This window comes from Sminthopsis crassicaudata, chromosome 4 (genome assembly GCF_048593235.1).
Source record: "Sminthopsis crassicaudata isolate SCR6 chromosome 4, ASM4859323v1, whole genome shotgun sequence".
Lineage (NCBI taxonomy): Eukaryota > Metazoa > Chordata > Mammalia > Dasyuromorphia > Dasyuridae > Sminthopsis > Sminthopsis crassicaudata.
The window spans coordinates 433,538,319-433,563,187 of record NC_133620.1 but is presented as its reverse complement, the minus strand read 5'-3'; the positions used below and the strand labels follow the sequence as shown (position 1 = coordinate 433,563,187).

Here is a 24,869-nt window from a genome sequence, read left to right as displayed (position 1 = left end):
AAGTGACCAAATGGATCATAGCTAATAGATTTCTAAGACTGGATATTACCTCAAGTTTTCTTGATCCTTGTATTTTCTAGCATATCATCTTGATACCAAATAGCAAATGTATTTTACATTGAATTCTGTTTTGCCACAATTGTCTTAATAGGAGAATGTAACAGACTTTAAATTTCGAGACCACATTATAATTTATTTTTCAGCATAAATGCCAAACAAAATAAATCTGGATTTATAATCTTATATAGAGCAGATTCTTATCATTTAGCTTATTTCACAAGATTCATGGAAGCTCTTTAACTTTTTCATAAAAATTTTTCTTCCTTTAAAATCACCTCAGATGTTGATCAATTCCTTCGTTTTCTTAACTTGGTTTCACCTGGATGTTTTTGAGAATTGTGTACCCTACTAGTAGAAGAAAGGAGGGGGAAAAAAGAAAGGTTGCTTAAATTTTTACCTTTAAAGGTTAAATTAAATTAAAGACTTTTAGGATAATTATTTACACAAATCTAAGAACTACCTTGTTTACAGTCAATTGTTAAATTTCTACTTAAGTGCCTTTATCTAATGATTGAATTGAGGAGGAGGGAAATGTACCTGGAAAAGTCCTAGGAGTTTAATTTTGTAATCAAATTGATTGGGGGAAGTGAAACCATTGTTTGTTGTAGCATTTTTTTTTTTTTTTTTTTCTGTATTGGAGTAATTTCCCATTTCCTTCTCCTGCTCTTTTTACAAATTAGGAACTGTCACAAACAGGGTTAAATGATTTGTTCCCCCTCTCCCCCCAAAAAAAAAATCTGACTTGGGCTCCATAGATTGATTAAAAGAAAAATTTCTATTTGGGGACTTTCATTCTGATAATAAGGACAAGATTCTAGAAGAAAAACATTAAAGGGGATTTTATTTTAAAATACAAAGGCAGAAACACTTTGGTGATCTGGCCATAGGGATCAGTTCATTTACCTGCTTTTCTAATTTAGCTACGTTGAGTTTGTGCAAATCTTGAAATTTTATGTACTCAGTTGTCCATTCTATTTTTGTGGTCCTTTCACTCATGTAGTCATATTTTGACACAGTGTCTAGAATCTATTATGCACTAAATCCAAATTCTATTTTATTTATTTATTTATTTTTTGCTGAGGCAATTGGAGTTAAGTGACTTGCCCAGGGTCACATAGCTAGGAAGTATTAAGTGTCTGGGGTCAAATTTGAACTCAGGTCCTTCAGGACTGGTGCTCTATCCACTGCCCCATCTAGCTGCCCTCTTAAATAATTAAATAATTTCTAGTTTGTTTCTCTAATCTATTTCTGATGTTACCCTTCCAGTCATATATCCATTTGGAACTTTTTTTTTCCCCCCTGAGGCTGGGGTTAAGTGACTTGCCCAGGGTCATACAGCTAGGAAATGTTAAGTGTCTGAGACCATATTTGAACTTGGTCCTCCTGAATTCTAGGCTGATGCTCTATCCACTGCGCCACCTAGCTGCCCCAATTTGGAACTGATTTTTGCATAAGATAGGAGATATTTGCCTATACCTTGTCTTCCAGACTGCTTTGCAGTTTTTGTCTTAAGCTAATACTTGGGATCTTTGGATTTATGGAATACTAAGCTGTAGTACTCATTTTGCTTCTGTGTTTTGCAACATTGGCCTTGCTCTTCTTCATGGACTGCAGTTCCTCTCTCAACTCTGCTTTTTTCCATTGGATGCTTTCTCTCCTCACCTTCACCTTCACCTCCTGGCTTCCTTGAAATCCCTCAAAACTTAGCTCAAGTCCAACCAGATGTCCTTCCTGTTCCTTCCTCTATTTCCCTGACTCTCACTCATAGTCCCTTCTGTTTGAGATTACTTTGCATTTAAATTCCTTATATCTTGAAATTTTGACTTTTTGTAGATTGATTTTCCCAGTAGAATACAGTTATTCAGAACCAGGTTTTTCCCTATATATACCCAGCATTCAATATAGAAATTGTCACATGGTGATCACTTAATAAATTCTTGTTAACTGACTAGGCTAGTTTCCTACCATCATTTCCTTTCTCTAAATCCATTGTTGATTGTCATTTCAGTCAAGTCCAACTCCTTGGGACTCGCTTTAGGGTTTTCTTGACAGTGATAATGGAAGAGTTTGCCATTTCCTTCTCCACTTCTTTTTACAGATGAGGAAACTGAGGAAAACTGGGTTGTAACTTGGGTTGTATATCTAGTAAATGTCTGAGGACAGATTTAGACTCAAAAAGATAGTCTTCCTGACTGCAGGCCTGGCACATCTTATTCCCTAGTACATACTTTTCATTCTAGTGACACTGATGGCATGGCTGTTTGATAAAAAAGACACTCTAATCATGGCCATTCTTTCTGTCTCTTGCCCTATGCCTGGAATGTTCCCTTTTCACTCCACCTCACTTCCCTAGCTTACTTTATGCTTTTATTGGATGCTTTCTTCAATTCGTAATTCTAATGCCTTTCCTTTGTTAATTATTTCCTACTCATCCTGTATATAATTTGCATTTTTATATATTTGTTTGCATGTTGTCTCCCTTATTAGATTATAAGATCCTTGAGGGCAGGGACTGTCTTTTGCTTCTTTCTGGATCCTCTGTGTTTTACACTGTTCCTTATTTCATAAAAGTTGAAAGTCCTGAAGACAGAAGATTCCTACATTTATTTTATTCTTAGTGGCATTTAAAATGGTGTTAGACATGTTGGAAGAGCACTGACTTGTATCACCTGAAATTCAAGTCCTGATTTCAGAATCCTTGAGATGACTTATATATTGTTTGGAATTCTAAAGGGAATTGTTTATCTGGAGAAACATCCAGATAATATCAAGAATTTGTTTCCAAGTTGCCTCAGTCTAGTGGAGATGTGAGCTTTATCCATTTTTGCTGTTCTGATTCTATTGTTTTTATTTCTTTTCTTCCCCAGTATGAAGTGTAACAGAACAGACTTTACCACCTGAAACTGCTGCTTCAAGTTCAGATCAGGCAAGGAACACGCCTCGTTTGTAACAACCAACAAGACCAAAGAAGAGTAAACTTAAGCTGAAGACACAACACTTGATCTGAAACAAGAAGTTTGTGCCTACTCAACAGCTTCACAAGAGCACTTCCCAACGCTGCTAGTAGTCTTTGTTTTTCTTCAGTGCTGTACTGTGAGATTGATTGCCCGCTGCAGCAGCAGTCGGATCTCTTATTAGCTTGGTAGATCATTTCCTCTCGCTCTCTCTCTTTTTTTTAAAAAATATACTAGAAATTTTCATCCTTTGAAACGTGTGCTGAAAAAGAAGAATCAGCAAATACTACTGAAAGTGCAATATTTGATTATCACTGCGAGGTAAGTTCATAAAGAGCACTTAAATTGATCTTCCAAATACACTTTCAATTTAAATTTTGAAAATTATTCAGTACTAAATAAACTACTCAGAATTGTCTTCTAATAACATTGAGCCTTTATCTGGTCATCTATATTTTAAAAATATCTCCTTCCAGAATTTTTGTGAAACTTGGTGGCTTTGCTGAACTCTCTGCTATTTTATTGTAACTTTGCTTATGCTGAATACTCTGGATTTCTTCCCCCATCAGTTTTAATTGAAGTTAGAACATTTCTGGCTACAACTGTCATAGATATATGGCATTTTTAGTATTACTGCAGACAAACATCTTTGGGTACATTTGTCTCTCAGGAGCAAAATCTCAATCTATTATTGCTGCTAATTCACTTTATAATAAAGAACTTGGGGGATGGAGAGGAGTCATTTTTTTTAGTCTTCGTAATAGATTCAGGTTTATCTGCCTATGTACTTGGAAACAACGATAAGAATATTGATTTAAAGGACAGATTCATTTGACACCTTAAATTTGATGGAAAGGAAACTCAAATCTGATCTGTAAATGCTGAGGTGATGTTTGCCTTGCTTAATATTCTGGAAATGTGCTCCCCATCGAAGAAAGATGTAGTCTTTGTAGATTTCAAAGACATTAAGCAGATTTTTTTTTTTCACTGTTATCTTTTAACTTTTACATTTTAATGAAAATGTTAGTATCAAGGTTGTTTATGCTTCCATAGTGCCCTCCCCCAATCTAGGTTTTTTACATTTAGTGAGGACTGTTTCTCTGGGCAGCCTTTCATACCTCTTTTATTTACTTGAACCGTACTGTAATGTCTGGGCTAGCTTTCTATAGGAGCTGTGGACGGGAGAAGTGATGAAGGCAGGAGAGCCACCATGAGGCTAGATGGAGTCTGAAGTCTTCTTTGTGTCTGTGTCTGAGACTCCCAGTAATCAGTTCTCTTTGCCCTTAAATACCTCAGTACAATTACATCACCATATTACACTAAGTATATGCCAACTGGAGCGATTCACATTAGTATATGTTTAATTAGAGAACTATTATCCCATCAATCATACTATAACTATAAGCACCTTGCTGTCCTTGATTCAAGTATACCTTTGCAGAGTTCTGGCCCTGTACACATACTGCTATGTCAACAACCACTTATGATGACATTCCCCTCAACTTCATTTAAAGGACATGTTTGGTTGTTGACAGTTTTTCTGTGGATAAATTGGCCTCATTGGCCTATAGCTTATTAAATGTTAATGATTTTTTGAGAGTAGTTTGTTGTTAGAGCAAGAGCAAAATAAAAATGTGACTGTAGAATTGGTACTATTTTAGATGCTATGTTTTAAGAGGAATATTGGTACCAAAGTTTAAGAGAATATAAGAGTAGATAGTAGTGGGTAATAAGGAGTCTGAAAATGATTGTGATATGAGAAATGATTCCTTTAAGGAGCTCAGAATGTTTAGCCAGGAAAAAAAGAGAGAAAGACTATCTTTGAATTATCTGAAATTATCAGAAATTTTTTTTTGCTTTTTTTTTTTTTTTTTTTTTTAACCTAACAACATTTGACTTGCCTGTAACCATTTTTAAAAAATGCTATTTGGATTTTTTACTTAAATTCTACTTGAAATTACCTAATTTTGTTGCTTTTTTACCTCTAGAGATTGGAAAAAAGAAGTTAGAAACTAAAACTTTACATAGTATATAGGTTGCACCAAGCTGTAGAAAGGGGAGGGGGGTTAAGTGGAAAGAGTACTGGATTTTGAATTAGAGGACCTGGGTTTGAATTTCAGTTCCTTGCTTACTACTTGTGTTACCTTGGACAAGTCATTTAGCCTGTCTGGGTGGGTTTCATTTTCCATGTTTCTAAAGAAGGGGGGTGGACTACATATAATCTCATTGGTTGCTTTCAGTTTCTTAAGACATTTGTTCCTTTTTAAATACCTGTGGAGCTGGAATGATACTTAAAATAAAGAAGGGACCTGGGGGAGTCTGAAAAAAAGAAAACTACCTATAAAAGCTCAAATAATTGTTAATAATAGAGACATCTTTAAAAAACCATCATATATTAAAAGTTAAATGAGAAATACAAGGAAGAAAAAATACAAGAATTTGAGGAAGACTAAAATTCAAAGTTTGCTACTGCTTTGGGGAAAAAATATAAAGAAATAAAAATGAGATTATATTTTTTCTTTAAATGGTATCAAGAAAACAAGATAGCATAGACTTGCTAATTTGGCAAAATAGTATAATGCTCCAAGCTAGGTAATAAGCAGGATAAATCCATTCCTATTGTGTATCACCAAAGAGGGAAAAAAAAATTTAATGACATACAAAGCCAAAATTTTATTAAAATATTGGAAGTCTAAGATTGGAATGCAAATAGTTAGAAATTCCATGACTACTTGAGTTCTGAGGCCCAGAAACTATCTTAAGAGTCTTGAAAGAACTTGGAGATAGGATTATGGAGTCATTATTGCTTATCTTTGAGACACACTATATTAATCAATGAGCATTTATTAAATGTTTAGCATATGCCAGGAACTGTGCCAAGGGCTATTGATACAAAAGCAAAAACAATGTCTATTTTCAAAAAGTTTTCATGGAGGATACAGTATGCAAACAAATATACGTATTATATAGAGTGTAAATGGGAACTAATCTCCCAGTGAAAATGCTTTGGTATAGTATATTTGTATACTTGTATATTTGCATATATATTTATATATAATGTATAGTATACTACATAGTAGTATATATATAGTATATATATATGTGTAATGTATAGTATACTATATATGTGTGTGTGTGTGTGTGTGTGTGTGTATATAAAATGCTTCTAGTATATTTGAGGGAAGACACTGGAAAAGCTTTGGTTGAAACCAAGAGGCAGAGGTAAAGAAGAGTATCTCGGGTGTGGAGGACAGCCAGTGAAAAGCAGCCTGGTTTGAAGGAAAAATGACATATTGAAGGAACAGCAAGGTCAGTATGTACCAGTGTAGAGCGCTTGAAAGACGAAATAAAGTGTAAGAAGACAAGAAAGGTGGGAAAGAACCAGGTTCTGAAGGGTTTTAAAACAAAGCCGATTTTATATTTGACTCTGGAAGTAATAGGAATTCCCTAGTGTTTGAGTGAGGGGGTTAAGAGGGTTAGATCTGCACTTTTGAAAGGTGCTTTCAACTTGTGAAGAATGAAGGAGTGGGAAAGAGACTTGAGGCCTAGAGAACATTCCATATGACTGAAGGCTTACATCATGGTGACAGCAATGTGAGTGGAGAGAATAGAATATTTTCAGGAGATGTTGGGAAAGTTAAAAAAAATGAAAGAACACATGGAAACTGATTGGATGTTTGGTGTGAGGGTGAAAAAAAAAAATTGAAGATGACACTAAGATTATAAGCCTAGATAGGATAGTTGTGTCCTCTATAGTAATTGGGGAGTTGGGAAGGGGAGAGTTTAGGGGAATTGATAATGAATTCTACTTTTAAAACAAATGAATTTTAAGAAATGTTATCCATAGGCATATTGAGATGTCTAAAAAGCTGTTGGAAGTGCAAGTCAGGAAATGAGGGGAGAGGTTGGATATGTAGATCTGAAAATCTGTCTGCAGAAAGATTATTGAAACCATAGAATTTGATGAAATTCTCAAGTGAAATATAGAAGAGGAACCTCAGAACAGCTTTGTTGAGACACCTAGGATTAGTAGATATGACTTGAAGGAGCAGTCAAACAGGTAGAAGGAAAACCAGGAAACAGCACAAAAGTCTAGTGAGAAAAAACCCAGGAGAAAAGGATTATCAACAGTGGCAAAGACTGCTGAAGTAATTAAGAAAGATTGAGGTTGTGAAAATGCCATTTGATTGGGGAAGTAGGAGATGATTGGAAATTACAGAAATGGTGCAAAAGAGTAAGGGATCATTAGGAACAAACATGAGTTCACTGAAAAATTCATCATTGATAAGCTAAACTTATTTTCTTTTTAAAATATTGCTACAGCTAGAAGGCACAATGAATAGAACACCAGTCCTTAAGTCAGGAGGACCTGAGTTAAAGTCCAGCCTCAGACACTTAAACACTTCTAGCTGTGTAACCCTGGGCAAATCACTTAACCTCCAATTGCTGCAGCAAAAAAAAAATAATAATAATAATAAATAAAAATAAAAAAATAATAATAATAATTAAAATAATGCAATCAGAGGAATGTAGTAGAAGGTTGTATATCTTAATCTCGCCCAAGTACTGGATGAAGACTAGTGATTTCAGACAGAAGATGGATGGATATGGGTTGCAATGGTATGGGTTGAATGATAGTATAATTAAGATCACTTTGCAGATAAATAGTTGAACAACTGTCTAAAGAATATTATTGCAAAGAAATTGTTTTGGCCTGAATGGAAGTTTTACCAATTATACTAGGGGATAATCCTTAAGTTGTCCTTTTTATCTAAAGTGATAAAAAAATAAATTTAAAGTCATATAATGTGTTTATCAGATTTAGGTTTAAAATAAGATTGAGAAGAGGAGGTGATAAATACCAGACATTCAAAGTTACTTCAGGCTGTGAGGCCAAAGCCATCAAGGTATGGTTTAACAGGACTTAAAAAGGTCCTCTGTTTAGATTTTTTAAAAGCAATTGTAACTTAAAATACAAAATTTTAAAAAAACAACATTTTGTGCAGAACATTGCTAAGCAGTGGATAAAATAAAGAGTTTAGAGGTTTGTTAAAAAAAAAAAAAGCTATAAAAGCAACACAGGTACACACAGAGTGTTATTTAAGTATATTAAAGTTACCAAATAGACTATTATTAGACTTGAGAAAAATTATTACCATTCATAGGGACAACTTCTTTGAGGATACAGCATTTGAAATGTCCTCCAAAGAATGGTAAAAATAAAGAAAAAGGTCATCCTAGAGACTGAGAATAAAGCCTAGTTTGAAAGCCTAATTTGTTTGAGAGCCGAGAATATTCCAGTTTGTTAGGTTAGTATATCTATAGCAGAAGAGTAAAATGAACTAATGTAAAACGAAGACTAATCTGTAAGTCACTTAACCATGTTAATAGTAAGTATTTTGAGGTTGTATTTGAACTCCATTGTCACCCACTTTACAACAGAGATGGAATTGGAAAAAAGAAGATTATAAATGGGACTTATTGAGTTTAGGGTCCTAGTTGAAGTAGGATATTCAGAAGATACTTGAAGGTGGAGGAAAAGAGAATATGAAACTCCCCTAAAATTGGGGAGTATTTAGGGCATTTGTTGTATTTGACAATTAGGTCACTGATTTACAGCAGTTTTGGTAGCTTTACAACTGAACTTTTACATGAGATTATGGAGAAATCATTTGACTTTGGGAGGGGATGTGTGTGTATGTGTGTGTAGTAGATTAATTTAGATAAACTGCTGTCCTTACAATAAGGTTTATGATCTGCTAAGTGGGTACTGAAATGAGACACCTGGTGTGATAACTTTCTAGAAGTTTGCTAGTGAAAGGGAACAATGGGACCACTGGAAGAAGCAATAGAAGGCGTTTTATAAATTGGGACCACCTGCTTTAGGCTGATGGGAAGGAGCCAGTATTCCTAAGAGATCATTAAGGAACATAATGGCTGTGCCCTCCCCAGAAGGTTGTAGGTTAGATTAACTATTTAGCTTTAGTGGTGAGTAATAGAAAGTGTCTTGGATGATTAGAAAAAATGTAGTTGGAAGGAACCATCTAGCTCTACCAAATTAATTTTATTATTGGGGAACTGAAGTCCTAAGAGGGAATGAATGAATGAATGAAGAAAACAAAACACCTAAGTGCTAAGCCTTGGGGGGAAAATTTGCTTTTAATTTGGGAAAAACTTAACATATTTAGGGAGTGGTGTCCAGGAAAAATGCTTTGGTAAAGCATTGTAAAGATTGGTTTGTTTAGTTGATCCACAACCTTTCATAGAAGCTATTGTAATGTTGATTTGATCTTTTATATCTCCTCCTCCCCCTCCCTCCCCCAAGAAGTGGCATTTGGGTGAAAGTGTGGAGATACTCAGGAAAAGTTAGAAATTAACCTGAGTGAAAGCCTGGGTCTGCTGAGGGGCAGCCTAGATTTTTATGTAACCACCTCAATCGCCATAATCTGGCTTCAGTGTAAGAACTTTTGTACAACTCTTATAAATGCCTGATCTCTAGAATTCTGGGGAAGATGCTGGAGTAGGAGGAAGAAATTAGAAAAGGAGAGGTCTAAATTTAGGTTTGAATCACCTCTGCCTTCCATATGGTGGAAGGAGCATAATTTTTGAAGTGTGGAAGCTAAAGAGATAGGAAGAGGAATGTGAACAAAGAGATGAAGATGTTAGAACTTTCTATGAGAAATGACAGTTAATCATGGTAGAATCACGACAAAGGTCTAGATCTAGGATTTTGAGATTATAAAATAGAGAACTGGAAGAAACCTTAGAAGATCATCTAATTTATCTCTAATTGTACAAATTAGGAAATGGGTGCAAAGAAATTATAATTTACTAAAGGTCACACAGCTAGTAAAGTCTGAAAGCTAGAATTTAGACCCAGGTCTTATTTCTCCAAATTGCACCACACCATGCTAGTTGATCAGCATGAGTCAACAGTGTGGTTCAGCTGCTCTTTTTTTTTTAAAGAAAAGAAAGAAAAAAATTCATTCTTGAGCTGTGTTACGTAGAGTATAGCACACTGCTAGGTAGACCATTTTTGGAGAATTGTGTCTAGTTTTCAACTCTATATTTTAAGAGAATTGTTGACAAACTGAAGGACTAACTAGGACAGTTGGGAAAGGGGATGTCCTAAAAACCGTGCCCTCTGATGAATATTTAGGGCAATTAAGAATTTTTAACCTGGAGAAGAAAAGTAGAGTTAAAAGTGAGATGGCATGGAACATGATAGTTATCTCAATTTTTGAAGGCTGGTCTTGGAAAGAAGAATTATACCTATTAGTGTTCTGGAAAGCAAGAGTAGGACAAAAAGTTATAGAGAGTCAGGTATTGGCTTGATTTAAGGATTAACTTTTTTGCTAATCAGAGGTATCGCTATGAAGAACTGCTTTATAAAAGTGGAACATTCCATGCGAGGCTTGATAACAATATAAGAAATGATACCTTCCAGATGGAACCAAATCACCTTTTCAGCTCAAAAATTTTATGATTCTATTTGTATTTAGTAACATCCACCTGCTGATTTTATTTATTTATTTTTATGGTTTTCAATTTTCTTGATAGCATTTCTTGGTCTTTCTTTAGTAATGCTTGTTGCAACAACATAACAGTTTAGCTATTAACCTTACCTATTAGATATGTGTGATTTGAAAATTATCTATCTCTGATCTGGAACACCAGTTTTTCTTTACTTGATGTCTGTCGACATGGGCCATGTTGTGATCTCCAAACTTTATAGTGACTCTTATTTTTTCTTCTTTGCAACTTCTACTCACTTTGTTCTAACCTAGCAGAAAAAGTTGAACCTCTCTTCCTGAGAATAACCTTTCAAAGTATTTGGAGATAATTATCACATGCCCCCTGCTCTAGTCTCAGGCTAGTCATCCCATGATATTTAACTAATCCTCTTGTGCTTGTTTCCTTCTTTCTTCATAATAACCCTCTGGGGAAAAATTATTATCCTTATACCATAGATGAGGAAACTGAGGCAAACAGAGGTTATGAATTGCCCAGTGACAACAATAATAAGGATCTGAAGTAGTGTTTGAAGTCACATCTTTCTGATTCCAAGCCAAACAAGCTGTATTTGTATCACGTGAAAATAAGGTGTAATAATAACATCTTCTTTGCTACAGTTTGAAAAATAAACATATAAGAGGGTTAGAAACCTGTTTGTGCTTTGGGAAAGATGATTTTATGATGTTTTTTCCTTTTCCCTCTCTTAGAAGCTTGGGGGTGGGAGGGTAGGGAAGGAGAGTACTTCATGCTGCCACCACCTTCCTATATCCCAACTCTTCACTTTTTCTAAGGGCTAAAAGTCTTAAGTTCAGTGTTATATTTCATTGTGCACTGTATTAGGTGCAGAGTTTTAAAAGACAAAAATAAAAACTATCTCTGAAGTGAATATTTTTAAATTAGACTGCTTCAGAAAAAATGGAAAATATTTCATTGGTTAAGTATGACTGATGCTACTTAACAGTTGTGATTCAAACGTTGTTTAATAATATTAAACAAGGAACCATATCCTATATTAAATATACAACTATAAGTTTTCAGTACCATGAAACTTAATTTTGTTATATATGTATACTTTTGTTATATTGTTTTTGTATACACTTAATTACTTTGACTTAAGGCCTTCCAGCTACTGCCAATCCTTGGGGAGAGAGAGGGAGTCTAGAACATTGATATTTAAGTTCTTTGAATAACCACAATTTTCACAGCTAAGAATCACATAGAATTTGGAAGTTGGGGTTTAAATACCACTAGTGACAGTATAAAGATAGGAAACTTAGAAATAGTTAAGATTGAATTTTGAAAGCTATTCTTTTCAAATAAGAGAATTATTAGAGCAACACAGTCATTTCTTTGCATACTGCATTAAAACAATTTGGGAAAAGATTTTAGTTAGCCAAAAAGACCTCATTGAAAATCTAGAAAGATAACAATGTGAACTGAATATGTCAAATTGTTATAATGTCGATTATAGTTATAACACTGTACTATGTTATCACAGCTGTCTGAGATGGAGAACCTTTTTACTGTGTCATCAGATCCTCTCCCCCCTCCTGCAGTTCCCCGTCCTTCTCTTCCTTTACCTTTATCTTCATCTTCATCCTCTACCTCATCGGGGTCCAAAAAGCAGAAGAGGACCCCCCTGTATCAGAGATCTGTAAGTCAGGGAAGTAGCTGTCTCAGTTTAGTTTGTATAAATAGCATGTTTTTTTAGGGCTATTTTTTTTTTTTTTTAATATCTCATCAAACTTACTTTCTAACGCCTAAGCATCGTGCACTAAGATTGGATCTTCAATTTATTGAACTAGAATTCAAGTTAACCTTCAATTTTACTTTTCAATGTCTTTTTTTTTTTTTTTTTTTTTTTTCTTAAAGGGAATTAGTTTTGTGATGGAGTTCCCCCTAAATCCTTCAGAGGAGCAAGGAAAACAATAGCTTAGCATGTAATGGTTTTGATTTGTATAATTTCTTGAACACATTGCTTGACCTTTCTTGTTTATATGAGTTTCTTGTATCCAAATTGTAACAGAAACCTTATGTGATATTTTATGCCCCTAGTAGTCTCTCACCTAGAGAAGGGACTGACACAAAGGAGATATAATTCCTTTTTTTTCCCTTGGGATCAGTATCATTCCATTTAATGTGGTTTGAATTCCCTCCATTAATAGTGCTTACCTTTCCAATGGAATCATGCTTCCTGCTTAGGTTTTTATGTTTATCAAATTTAACTTATACAAGGATTGTTTTGGATTTTTTTTTTTTAAGTTAAAAACATTAATTCAATTGGCTTATCTTTTGCTTTGGGTTTTTATTTAAATTTCTAAAGAATCAATTCTGCCTTCTGAGTAAATGAGACAAAATTGACAGATTTTTAAATACTTTAAAATTTTCTTGTAGGATTTCACATATAGAGTACTGCATTTGAAGCCTTAAAAAAAGATTCCACAAAGACTTTATATTGCTTGTTTTTTGAGTGTTGGAAGTAAAGGGGGATAATGGAATAAAAATCTTCTAGGCTATTTTTTGAAACTGATAAACAAGTAGATGAAACTAATTTTTTTGAAATAAATAAATATATCTATATATAATATATATATTATATATATTATGAAATTTTCTTAAAAGTAAAAAGGTTTCACCTAAACCTTGTCTTAGGTGAAAAAATGCTTCTTTTTCTTGTGCAGTTTTTCTAATAGTCTGATAATACTGAAAGGGTTTTATAGTTTTACAAAGTCATTGTTTAGATGTTTTAATTTTCTTTTTTCCTTATAAGGCATGTGTTCCTTCAGTTTTCTGTTTTGAAATGAAATCTTCAGTAAAAGATTCAATTCATTCACTAATTTGAATATTTATATTTAAAAGTTGCATGTCTATGATCCATTAATAAAATTACCATTATTAATAAAATTTGAAATCCGAATTTATATTAGACATTTCCAAAAGTCTCTGTGAATGTTGTTGGGCATGAACAAATATCTCGTGGGAAAAACAATAGTTTTATTTGTCTTCATTGATAGCTGGTGTTAGGTACTTCAGTAACTTAATATCCTTTTACTAAAACATTGAGAATTTTCTTTTATATCTCATGGAGAGCATGAAAATCTACATTTAATAAAAACAGGAGCCATCTCTGAAGTGAGATTGAAACTTCATCAGAAACACATTATTAAGCTAATACTACTAACATCTTTGTTGTGATCTTTGCTTACCTTTTGGTGTAACTGACATTTCAGTTAAATGAAAGCCTATAAAATTTAATCACATTAGATCATTGTTTTCTTGCTTGTTTATGGTTTTTAAAGATAGTGTACTCAATTTATATGAACCTATCTAGATTGAGAAGCATTCCAAAGTTAATTGTACTGAATCTTTTGTTTTTGTTTTTGTTTTTTTTTCTTTGAAACAGATGAGCTTTGATCCAAACCTTCTCCACAACAATGGACACAACGGGTACCCCAATGGTACTTCGGCAGCACTGCGTGAAACTGGGGTTATTGAAAAACTGCTGACCTCTTATGGATTTATTCAGTGTTCAGAACGTCAAGCTAGACTTTTCTTCCACTGTTCACAGTACAATGGCAACCTGCAGGAGCTAAAAGTAGGAGGTAATGTGTCAACTCTTAGAGCATTCTATTCACAATACTTTTAGCTCCTATTTACCGAAGTACTTGTTGGTATAAGAGTTAGAGGGATGACAGATTCTTGGTTTGGTTGGATCTCTTTGTAACTACAAGGAGGTATAGTTTTCATGTATATGATCTGAGATAGAAATGCTACATCTTTGAAGTAAATAACAGTTATATAAAGTGAAAATTGCTTTTTAAAAAGATTCAGGAGGAATATTCTAAATGATTTTGAAATGAAATAAGTATCCTGCCCTGTGCATGACAAATTAAGCACTTTGGTTCATTTTAGGATTAAGAGGGAAAACTGCCTTTACAAAACAGTTGCTCTAGTCAAAATAGTATATGCCATTAGGCATTAGAAAGTTGATTTTAGCTGAGACTTTTGTGCTAAAAGTAAACAAACTTGAAAAATATTTTTCTTTTATTGTAGATGATGTTGAATTTGAAGTATCATCTGACCGGCGGACTGGAAAACCTATTGCTGTTAAACTGGTGAAGATTAAACCAGAAATCCTACCCGAAGAACGAATTAACGGACAAGTTAGTGGCTTGATTCTGTGTGTGGTGTGTGTGTGTGTTTCCTTCTTTATGGAAAAGGGAAGGACCCCATCCCACCCCTCACTTTTGTATTGCAAGAGAGCTGTATAAACTATTGAGAACATTGGTGTTTCTTGACCTCTGTTTGGCCAAAAAACAAAACCAAACCAACCAATCTCGTTAAGGCTCAGTTTGGGTTTTTGCTTAACCCTCAAACTGTAAGCTTGAAACTTTGCAGCATAATATCCTCTTGTGGATCATACTAAGATGCATCCCTGCATATAGTGTAGAGGCAATTAAGATTCCGTTTGTGTTGCACAGTGCTGCTCCTGAAATGATTAGCAATGGAATTTTTTTTTTTTTGACTGGTAGGTTGTGTGCGCTGTTCCTCACAACTTAGAGAGTAAATCTCCAGCTGCCCCGGGTCAGAGTCCAACAGGGAGTGTATGCTACGAACGTAATGGGGTAATCTTGTGTATTTTTCTTAAACTTTTGCTTGATCCACCAATATGATCTATAAGCATATTTTTTAAATTCCAAGTAGAAAATTTAAGCTGCAGTTGTTCAAATCAGTTTTAAATTTTGTTTCTGAAAGGTTTCAAGTGCGATAATCAGAAATAAACAGAACTTCCAAGTCTCTTAATTTGCCCAAATGTTCCCTTCCAAAAATCTTACGAAATACTTCCTAATCAAAAATTTTTTTGTCATTGAATCATAATTCATATTAGCCACTAACTCCAGTAATAGTATGTCTGTCTTACATAAATTTTTTTCTTTTTTAACTACATTTACTTTCTGGGCAAATGCTTCCAAATGTGTTTAAACTTTTTGGAGTTTGACTGCTGCTCAGCTTTAGACTCAAGAAAGCCTTTGACACCCTGGAGACAAATGTGTTTTTATGTGAAGAAAGCGCTTTGCTTTTTTTTTTTTTCCTTTTTTCTTTTTTTTTCCTTTTTTCTTTTTTTTTCCTTTTTTTTTTTTTTTTTTGTCATCATACCTAAAGAAACTTGGCCTAAATGCCAATGTCTTAAGTGTATAAGAAAGTCAATATACAGCGCATCAGTAGCACACAAATATGGTCATACAAGTGTGTTCATTCACAGGAAGTGTTTTATCTGACTTACACCCCTGAAGATGTGGAAGGGAATGCTCAGCTGGAAACCGGAGATAAGATAAATTTTATAATTGACACAAATAAACAGTAAGTTCTTCTTGAATATTTTTTCATTAAGTAATACTTTATTAAGTTCTTATACATCAAAGAAAATTTCTGAAATTTTAATTTATTGTGCTACAATATAGTCTTTAAGTTGTCCTTTGCAGACCTTTACCTTTATAAAGTCAAACAAGTTATTACCATAGAGGCTCAAATAATGCTGCCTGTTGGAAAATATTGTTCTTAGGTGACCTATTTCATTGTCTGGTCTAGGCTTAAGAAACCATTTTCTGCTCATTTTCTATAAGTATCTTGCTGTCCCACTTTACACAAGGGCCAACAGGTGGAAGAAAAATAAAATTCTTTGTAGCATTGATAAGTCTAATTTCTACTCCCTGTTCTATGAAATAAAAAGAGAATAAATCAGACCTATTCCTGGAGTCATTCCTTCCCAACTTCAGCTCCTTGGTTCAGTTTTATATTTGATCAATTAATGATTGAATGAATAATATTTTCAAAACTTTATTATACCTTACTTATTGCTTTTTAAAAATGTATTTGTCTCTCTAATTCAGATCTTAAGTTGGAAGAAACCAGCTAAAAGGGGCTTATTTTAAAGAAATGTTTGCAAAATATGAAATTCATGTTTAGCAATTCTTCTTTTGATCATGTGGTTTGTACCTGCCCAGTATTTAAAACATGGGAATTTGGAATATTTTTTTATTAGATGCAGTAGAACATGTGGGGTTAGCTGATAAAAGCTTTGTGATTATATTGACATGCCAACCTCATTGAAACCTGAGATTTTATTTTACATTGTTTTTCTTATTTCATGCTATTGCATGTCTGTCTTACATAAATGATATGTTTTAGCTCCTTCTTTATTCTTTTTTCCTTCACCTACTTCTTTAGTACTGGTGCTGTAAGTGCTCGCAATATTATGCTGTTGAAAAAGAAGCAAGCTCGCTGTCAGGGAGTAGTTTGTGCCATGAAGGTAGGTATAGCAGAGAAATTGGAGAAACTTATTTTGATCTTAAAATTTAATTTTTTTCTTTTTCATTGTTTTAAAAGATCTGCCTCCTTTATTCCTTCCCACTTGTAAATGTGCTTTTTACTATTATTTTAAAAATCATATGCAAAAGAATCACATTTTTGTTTATTTTAGAGTTTGAAGGGAACCTTAAAAGTCCATCCAGCCCAGCCCCCTTGTTATACAACTGAACTAAAACAAGGGAGGTTGTGATTGACCCAAAGACAAATAGTTACTAGCATAATCAAAATTAGAACTCAAGTATTCTAACTTCTTTCTTCAGTATTCCTCAATTCACATAATTTAAAAAATCTATATCTATATATATATCTGTATATTATCTATATGAAAGAGAGAGAACGCACCTACATCATAAACTGATTTCATTTTCTTAAGTCCTTGAATAGAATAGATTTCTGGGAGTGTGTGAACTTAATTTAAAACTCTTAACTACTAAACCAAAATGTAGCATTTGCATCCATTAAAAATTTGGGCAGGAAGTCATAAATATCATCAGAATACTAAAGCTGGTACATAATGTAAAAAAAAAGTTAAGAACCTTCATCTTTCATGTTTAACTCTGATCCTGTCCCAGCAAAAGCAAAATTGAAAGTGCTGACTAGAAGTTATTTTCTTGGATAATGGGCCTTTTCAGAGTTGGCTATCCATTTGATTATTAGCCCTTATATCAGACTTTATAGCAGAATGCAAAATATTTCTATTCTAATGTAATGGTTTTATGGAAAGGATGGTTCCTTTTAAATCAACATAAAATTCTAAAAAATTGAATGACTTAATACATAATGCTAATTATTCTGTTTTTCATTTTAGGAAGCATTTGGCTTTATTGAAAGGGGTGATGTTGTAAAGGAGATATTCTTTCACTATAGTGAATTTAAGGGTGACCTAGAAGCCTTACAGCCTGGAGATGATGTGGAATTCACAATCAAAGACAGAAATGTAAGCTAATCATTTAAATTTTAATCTCATGATAGTAGTTCTCTTTTTTCTTAGGAATTATTTATAGTATAGGCATTTCTTTTCTAATTGTAGGGTAAAGAAGTTGCAACAGATGTCAGACTACTGCCTCAAGGAACAGTTATTTTTGAAGATATCAGCATTGAACATTTTGATGGAACCGTAACCAAAGTTATTCCAAAAGTACCTAATAAAAATCAGGTAAGCAGTTTTTGCTAATAGGATATATTTTTTTTAACTTTCTGATGTCACACACTTTAAATTCATTAAATGGTGATTAAAAGTCTACTGTTGTGCCTGTACAATTATAATGTAGTACCCTCTGAAAACTTAGAGGAAATTATTGTTGAATCAGATTTAACATTATACCAATAATTTTCTGGTACTTTCAGAAGAACCATTCAAATTATTTTAGACCAATTTAATCTGGCCAGAAAGAGGGAGTTAGATGCTAACTTTAGAATTATTTGGATCTTCCACCCCAGTTGAATAATAATGAAAAAGGTGGGAAGACACTAGTCACAATGGTACTATTTCTATAAATATAGTTTATATAGTTTTTTAATGTTTGCATGGCAAAGGGATGTGTATGTACATAAACATTCTCATCTAGACTGGAACTGATCTCTAACCTGTGGTGGTTCAGAGCTGAACAAAGCTGTCTAGGTTCAATTTCAAAGTGAGGAAAATGAGATTCCAAACCAAAATTACTACCTAGGTAAGAAAACTTACTTTGGGATAGCAGTAGGGCTTATATCCCTGAAAACCACAAAAAAGCAAAACTCAACAACTTCATTCTTAGGTACAGAATGAGCAGTTCCCATGATTTGCATTTCTTGGCTTGGGTTCTATGAGAACAGTCTCCAAATTGATTGTCTCAAGTCTTACAGGTTTGTTGAGCCTTGTGATCAGTCAGTAGAGTACAAAACCAGACTTAGTTTGACAGGAAGAGGAATGTAGTCACTGTTTCAGTTTACTTAACAGTTACAAAGCACAGGAATTGCTAATGTCAGGAGGTTTGATGGCATTTTGTGCCACAGTGTGTTGGCTGCTTCTGACTCTCAGGTCCCCGAGAAAATTGGGACACTCCAGTAAATACCAATTAGTATGAAAATCATAAATCCCTCAAAGAATATCTGGTATTGGCCTAAGTAATACATTTTGCCAGAGGGTGAGTGCAAAGGATTGTTGTAATGCCAAACTCAGGGCACAGTCTTCTTGCTGGGCCTTAGCAGTGGAAAATAGCATGTCTCCAAAATACCTTGATTACATATACATTTATATGACTCACCACAGCCCCTTGAGGTAGGTTGTACGGGTAGTATTACAATTTTTTTAATTTAGCAGATTAGGAAATAGGCTCTGAGAGGTCATGATTTGCCAGTAATTACATAATTAGTAAATATTTGAAGGATTTAAATGCAATTCTTTCTAGCTTTTATCTCACTATCTTCTACCTATTCTATGCTTCTAAAACAATCTCAGAATTCTGCCTTGGAAAAATGATTTGGCTTAATTAACAATACTTCTTTAGGTCAGATTATTTAGGAACTTAAGGGACAGAAGATCAATTAAAATTTCTTGAATACGTAGATATCTGATAAAGTTTTATGATTGTGTTGTGGTTACAGACAAGAACAGTCAAAATAACAACATTTTGTTACAAATAATTTTGTTTTGCATCATTCTTTTGATTTTTGAAGCAGAAATGATGAAGAGAACTGCAATTTAAAATGTTTTTCTTCTCGTTAGAATGATCCATTGCCTGGACGCATCAAAGTAGATTTTGTGATTCCTAAAGAACTTCCTTTTGGAGATAAAGATACAAAATCCAAGGTGACTCTGCTGGAAGGTGACCATGTTAGGTTTAATATTTCAACAGACCGACGTGACAAATTAGAACGAGCAACCAACATAGAAGTTCTCACCAATACGTTTCAATGCACTAATGAAACCAGAGAAATGGCAAGTTTTGTTTTATTCTTAAATTTTTAAGTACTATCTACTTTGCTGTCAAAATAATTCATTGAAATTGTTCATGGTGACATTAAAATTTTGTGTGGGAAATACTTTTGACTTGGAAGTATCTTGTAAATACAATAGAACCAGAGTTGGGGTTAATGCAAGTTTCTTCTAGCTTTTTAGTTTGTTTTTTTCCAGTGCTGGTTCTTGGGTACAAGATTAATTACAATGAAGGTTAGTAAAGTTAAAAATAGAGTTAAATTATAGATTTTTATTCAGACATATCTTAAGAGCACTCCAAATTCCCATGGTAATCAGTTTTAATTTGTTGAGGATTTGGTCATATAATGGAAACTTTTAAGGAGGTGTCAGGGACTAGATATGATTATTTTGGTAAAAGGAATTTGTAAGAGAATTTCATTTAACAAAGTAAATATTGATCTGTCTTATACTTTATTGTCTTAGTTACCGTAGAACTCTTGAGAGGTTAACCACCAGGTTTAGAAATGCTTGAACCCAATGGTCTTTTGAGTTCAAAGCTAAGCCTTTATCCACTAGATATTTCAGTGGAAAAATTGAAATGAATTCAGTGCTTATTCACAAAAAAATCTCTTTTCTAGCCTGTTTTTTGTCTTATATCACACTGATGATTTCTTCCACTGTCTCCTTCATTCATTGCCTTCTTGGGCAAACCCCTCTCTATGAACAAGCCCTCAACTATCTCCTATAAGATTGTCGCTATCATCCCTACAGTATTAATGTTAGATCACTCTTGTTTGTTTGCTGTTTCTCTACTGTATACATCCATGCATGTTTCTCCCCTTCTCACACAATCACTTGATCTATCCCTGGTAGCTATCATCCAGTTATCTCCTCTCTTTTATGTTTAAACTTCTTTAAAAAAAAACAAAACCCCATCAAAGATGGTTCCTGCTTCCTTTCAGTCTCTTCTTGTGATTTTCAACCCTGGATTAAATTGAAATTTCTATCACAAGATTATTAATGATTTCTTAATGGCCAAACCTAATGGACTTTTCTTGATCCTCATTTTCCTTGATCTCTTTTGTAGCTTTTAAATTATTGGTCACCCTCTTCTCCTTGATATTCTCCTCTGCTCTAGGTTTTCATGACACTGCTCCATCTTAGTTCTTCTCTTTGTGTGTTCTGCCCTCAAACTTTCTTTTCAGAATTTTCATCTAGGCCATTCTCATTAATGAAGAGGGTTGCCTCGAGGTTCTGTCTTGGGCTGCCCTTCCCATCTGTATTACTTTGCTTGGTGACCTTATTATCTCCCATGTATTATAATTTCTATGCAGAATATTCTCAGACTTACTTATTCAGCCCTAACCTCACTTGACTTAACAGTTTCCTATTTCCATTTATTAGATATCTCAAACTAGATATCCTGTGGGTGTCTTGAATTCAACATTTCCAAAACTGAATTTGTTATCTCTTTCCCTTCTGAATTTTTTTTTTTTTTTTTATTATTGTACAGAGTGTCACAATTCTAGTTCACAGCCTCCCAAACTTCTTGATACTTTCTTTTCTGGCTTTTTGTGACATTACCCTCTCCTGGATTTCCTACTCTATTGAGTGTTCCTTTTCAATCCTTCTTGCCTCATCTTCATCAATGTTATCCTTGATAATAATGAGGTCCCTCAAGGCTCTGTACTATTTCACTTGATTTTATATATTAGCTTATGGTTTCAAGTACCATCTTTGTATATGAGTTTAAGATATACTTATCCAGCCCTAACTGTTGACTTCCACTTTTATATCTCTGCACGCAACATCTCCAAAAGTTTTTATTTCTACCTTCAAAACTCACTCTTCTCCCTTTCAAACTAACTCTATGAGGGTGGTACCACCCTCCCAGGTACTCAGGTTTGCAGTCCTGACTTAATTGTCATCATTTCACTTCCCTTTCCCTCATGTTCAGTCAGTAGTCAAGTCCTGTTTTTTGTTATTTTTGTTTGTTTGTTTTTAACAACTTTGCAAAATCTTATTCACTCCCTTCTCTCCTTTGGTCACCATCCTGGCCTTCATCACCTCATGGAACTTGAAAAGCTGCAGGTGTGTCTACCTTTCCCCATAATCTCCATTAGCTCCTTTTTAATCCTTGGTTTTGCTTTGATCCAGTAATGCTGACCTCCTTTCTATTCCATAAATATGATTAATCATCTTCCTGCTTGAGCATTTTCAAAGGCATCTGTCAAGTTTCAGCTAAAGTCTTAACCTTCTTCAAAAAACATTTTCTAGTCCTCCTTGACTTTAGGGCCTTCCTTCTAAAGTTACCTTCAATTTATCCTGTCTGTAGCTTATTTGTACATATTTGTTTGCCTGTGGTCATCCTCTATTAGACTCTGAGCTTCTTGAAAGCAGGAACTGTTTTTTTTTTTTTTTTTTTTTTTTTTTTTTTTGCTGTTCTTTGTATCCTTAGTGCACATAGTAGGAGCTTAATAAATATTAAGTTGACTCTCATGATGATAAATTTCTTGAGTGTGTATAAAAGAAAAGAAAATTGGATTGTAAATAGAGTACTATAAGTTTAATGAAAATATTGATGTTTAGACTTTTTCTGATAGACAATTAGACTCTTAAAACTGTTAAGATACATACTAATGTTAGTTACCAGCTTATATAATATGGGCGTTAGGCTTTTTATATTGAAAGAATTAAAGTTGGAAATTGTATATATAGTGCTTTAACTTTTTCACTCAGTCATTTTAAATTCACATTTGGCTCTACAGAGTTCTTATATATTGTTATTCTTGTATATGATTGACATTTGTATAGTACTTAAGTTTACAGAGTGCTTTGTATTCTATAACTCATTTGAGTCCTGTGATCGCCTTGAAAATTACTAGTAAAATCCCCAAGTCCTCATTTTATTGCTAAGAAACTAGTTCATAGTATGTTAAGTGTCTTAGATCTGAACATAAAACTAGTAAGTAACAGAAGTTGGATTTGAACTGAAGCTTGTTCTGACTTTAGGATCCAGTACTTTCCATTTTACTTGATGCTGCCTCATTATTAAACCTCTTGATCACCCTTTCTTTCCTCCTTTACTATGTGATGCAGAGTTGGCTCTTCTCACCAAGAAGAACCCTTCTAATTATCTCTTTTATCCTGTCTCCTCTGGCAGGTAGGATGCCTTCACTATTACTTCTTTCACCCCCAATTTTAAGTTTCTTCCTATCTATTAGCTTAGTCACTGAGATTTCCTTCATTCATAATCCCTGATTTGACCTTACCATCCCCTTAAGTTGTTGTTCTTTATATCTCTTTTTGTAAATAAACTGAAAACACTACCTCCATTTCTCATTTCCCAGTCCTTTGTAATCAGGCCTTATCTTGTTACTGAAACTGCTCCTGACAAAATTTATCAATGTTCTCTTAATTGCCAGTATGATAAAACCTCCCTTTTCTTTTAAAAAAAATTTTTTTTTTTTTTTTTTTTCAGTTTATACACGTACAAATAAACATTCATTTTTAAAACATATTCTTATGAATCATGTTGGAAAAGAACGATCAGACGAGACTATGAGATGGGGGAAAAAAATAGAAGAAAAAGGAATAAAAGTTAACATAGCATGTATGATTTACATTCAATGTCCATAGTTCTGTCTTTGGGTGTAGATAGCATTTTTCATCCAAAGTTGATTGGGATTGCCTTGAATCAATGACAGCTAAGAATCAAGTGTTTCAGAATTGATCATTGGCATAATCTTGGTATTACTGTATACAATTTGGTTCTGTTTATTTGGCTCAGCAGCAGTTCATACAAATCTTTCCAGGTCTTTTAAAAATCAGCTTGTTTATCATTTTTAATAGAATAATAATACTTTCATATAGCATTACTTATTCAGCCATTCCCCAATTGATGGGCAATCTATTCACTTTCCAATTCTTTACCATCACAAAAAAAGTTTATACAAATATTTTTACACATGTGGATCCTTTTCCCTCCTTTATGATATCTTTGGGATACAGACCCAAGAGTTAGCCCCTTTTTCTTGACTGCAGCATCTTTTGTGGAATTCCCTCTCCCAAACAATGTTTCCATTATTGGTTTTATGATAATTGTTCTCCTTAGGAAGTCTGACCCTAACAAGTCAATTTCATTTTTTTATTTGTTTGTTTGTTGTTGGGAGTAAAAGGAGGCAGGAATGGCTATCCATGTGAATCCTCACTGTAGCTGTACTCCCTCTAGTCTGTTCTGAGCTCTTTTTTTATATCTAGCTCCTCATGATTCTAAGTTTCCATGGATTTAATATGATCTCTGAATAGTTATCTCCCAAGTCTGTATATTCATATATCTACCCTCTCTCCAGAACTTGAAAATCATGTTGCCTATTAGGCAGTATAAGTGTTAGGTGTCCCATAGGTATCTCAAATGCAACATATTCAAAATAAAGCTCTTTCTTCCCTTTTTCATTCCCTTTGTATCCCTTCCCCCCCTAAATGTTGTCTTCTGAACTTCTTTATTTCTATTTGAGACCACCACATTTTTCAGTTTACAACATTGGATTCATCCTTAACTCTTTACTCTTCTTTATCCTTCTTCACTACATGTCAAATCATTTGCCATATCTTATTAAGTTTGTTTTCATATTTGGTAGATACTTCCCCTGCTCTCCATTTACACAGCTATCATCCTAGTTAAGGTCTACATTACCTCTTTTATGAACTATTGTAAATAATTTCCTCAATTGATCTTGTTGCCTCAATTCTCTCTCAACTCCAAACCATTTTTAAATATAGCTTCCAATTTGATATATTCCTAAAGGTCTGTTCACATTCTAGCTATTCCTTAGTACATTTAAGACTAGATAGAAAATTTTTCTGCCTTTGAAAGCTCTTGATAAGCTCCCTTCCATTTTTCTTATTACACATTATTCTTCAGACTAGCCAAACTGACATTCTTGCTTTTTTTCCATTTAAGTGTCTTTTGTACAAGTTATTTGTATACTTGACATGTACTTTCTCATGTGAGCCTTTTATAATTTTTAATTTGCTTCAAAGTTCACCCCAAAACTATCTCCTATATGAGG

At 33.8% G+C, this 24,869-nt stretch overlaps 2 protein-coding genes across 5 annotated transcripts in view; both read left to right on the top strand.

Annotated features, from left to right (window-relative positions):
• SIKE1 (suppressor of IKBKE 1) overlaps positions 1 to 3,033 on the top strand; it is a 42,152-nt gene extending 39,119 nt beyond the window's left edge. The window contains exon 5 of the mRNA XM_074263143.1: positions 2,928 to 3,033. Coding sequence (XP_074119244.1) covers positions 2,928 to 2,939 — 12 coding nt within the window. The 3' untranslated portion in view covers positions 2,940 to 3,033. The remainder of the gene's footprint in view (positions 1 to 2,927) is intronic.
• The window catches only part of CSDE1 (cold shock domain containing E1), a 38,960-nt gene continuing 17,018 nt past the window's right edge, over positions 2,928 to 24,869 (top strand). Inside the window, exons 1-9 of one of the 4 annotated variants that reach the window (XM_074263136.1) lie at positions 2,928 to 3,335; positions 13,933 to 14,131; positions 14,583 to 14,692; positions 15,062 to 15,154; positions 15,793 to 15,890; positions 16,758 to 16,839; positions 17,707 to 17,835; positions 17,929 to 18,054; positions 19,606 to 19,818. In XM_074263136.1, coding sequence (XP_074119237.1) covers positions 13,933 to 14,131; positions 14,583 to 14,692; positions 15,062 to 15,154; positions 15,793 to 15,890; positions 16,758 to 16,839; positions 17,707 to 17,835; positions 17,929 to 18,054; positions 19,606 to 19,818 — 1,050 coding nt within the window. In that variant the 5' untranslated portion in view covers positions 2,928 to 3,335. Of the gene's footprint in view, positions 3,336 to 12,021; positions 12,184 to 13,932; positions 14,132 to 14,582; positions 14,693 to 15,061; positions 15,155 to 15,792; positions 15,891 to 16,757; positions 16,840 to 17,706; positions 17,836 to 17,928; positions 18,055 to 19,605; positions 19,819 to 24,869 lie in introns of those variants that run through there. The other 3 variants (XM_074263138.1, XM_074263137.1, XM_074263139.1) reach the window with 3 other exon arrangements.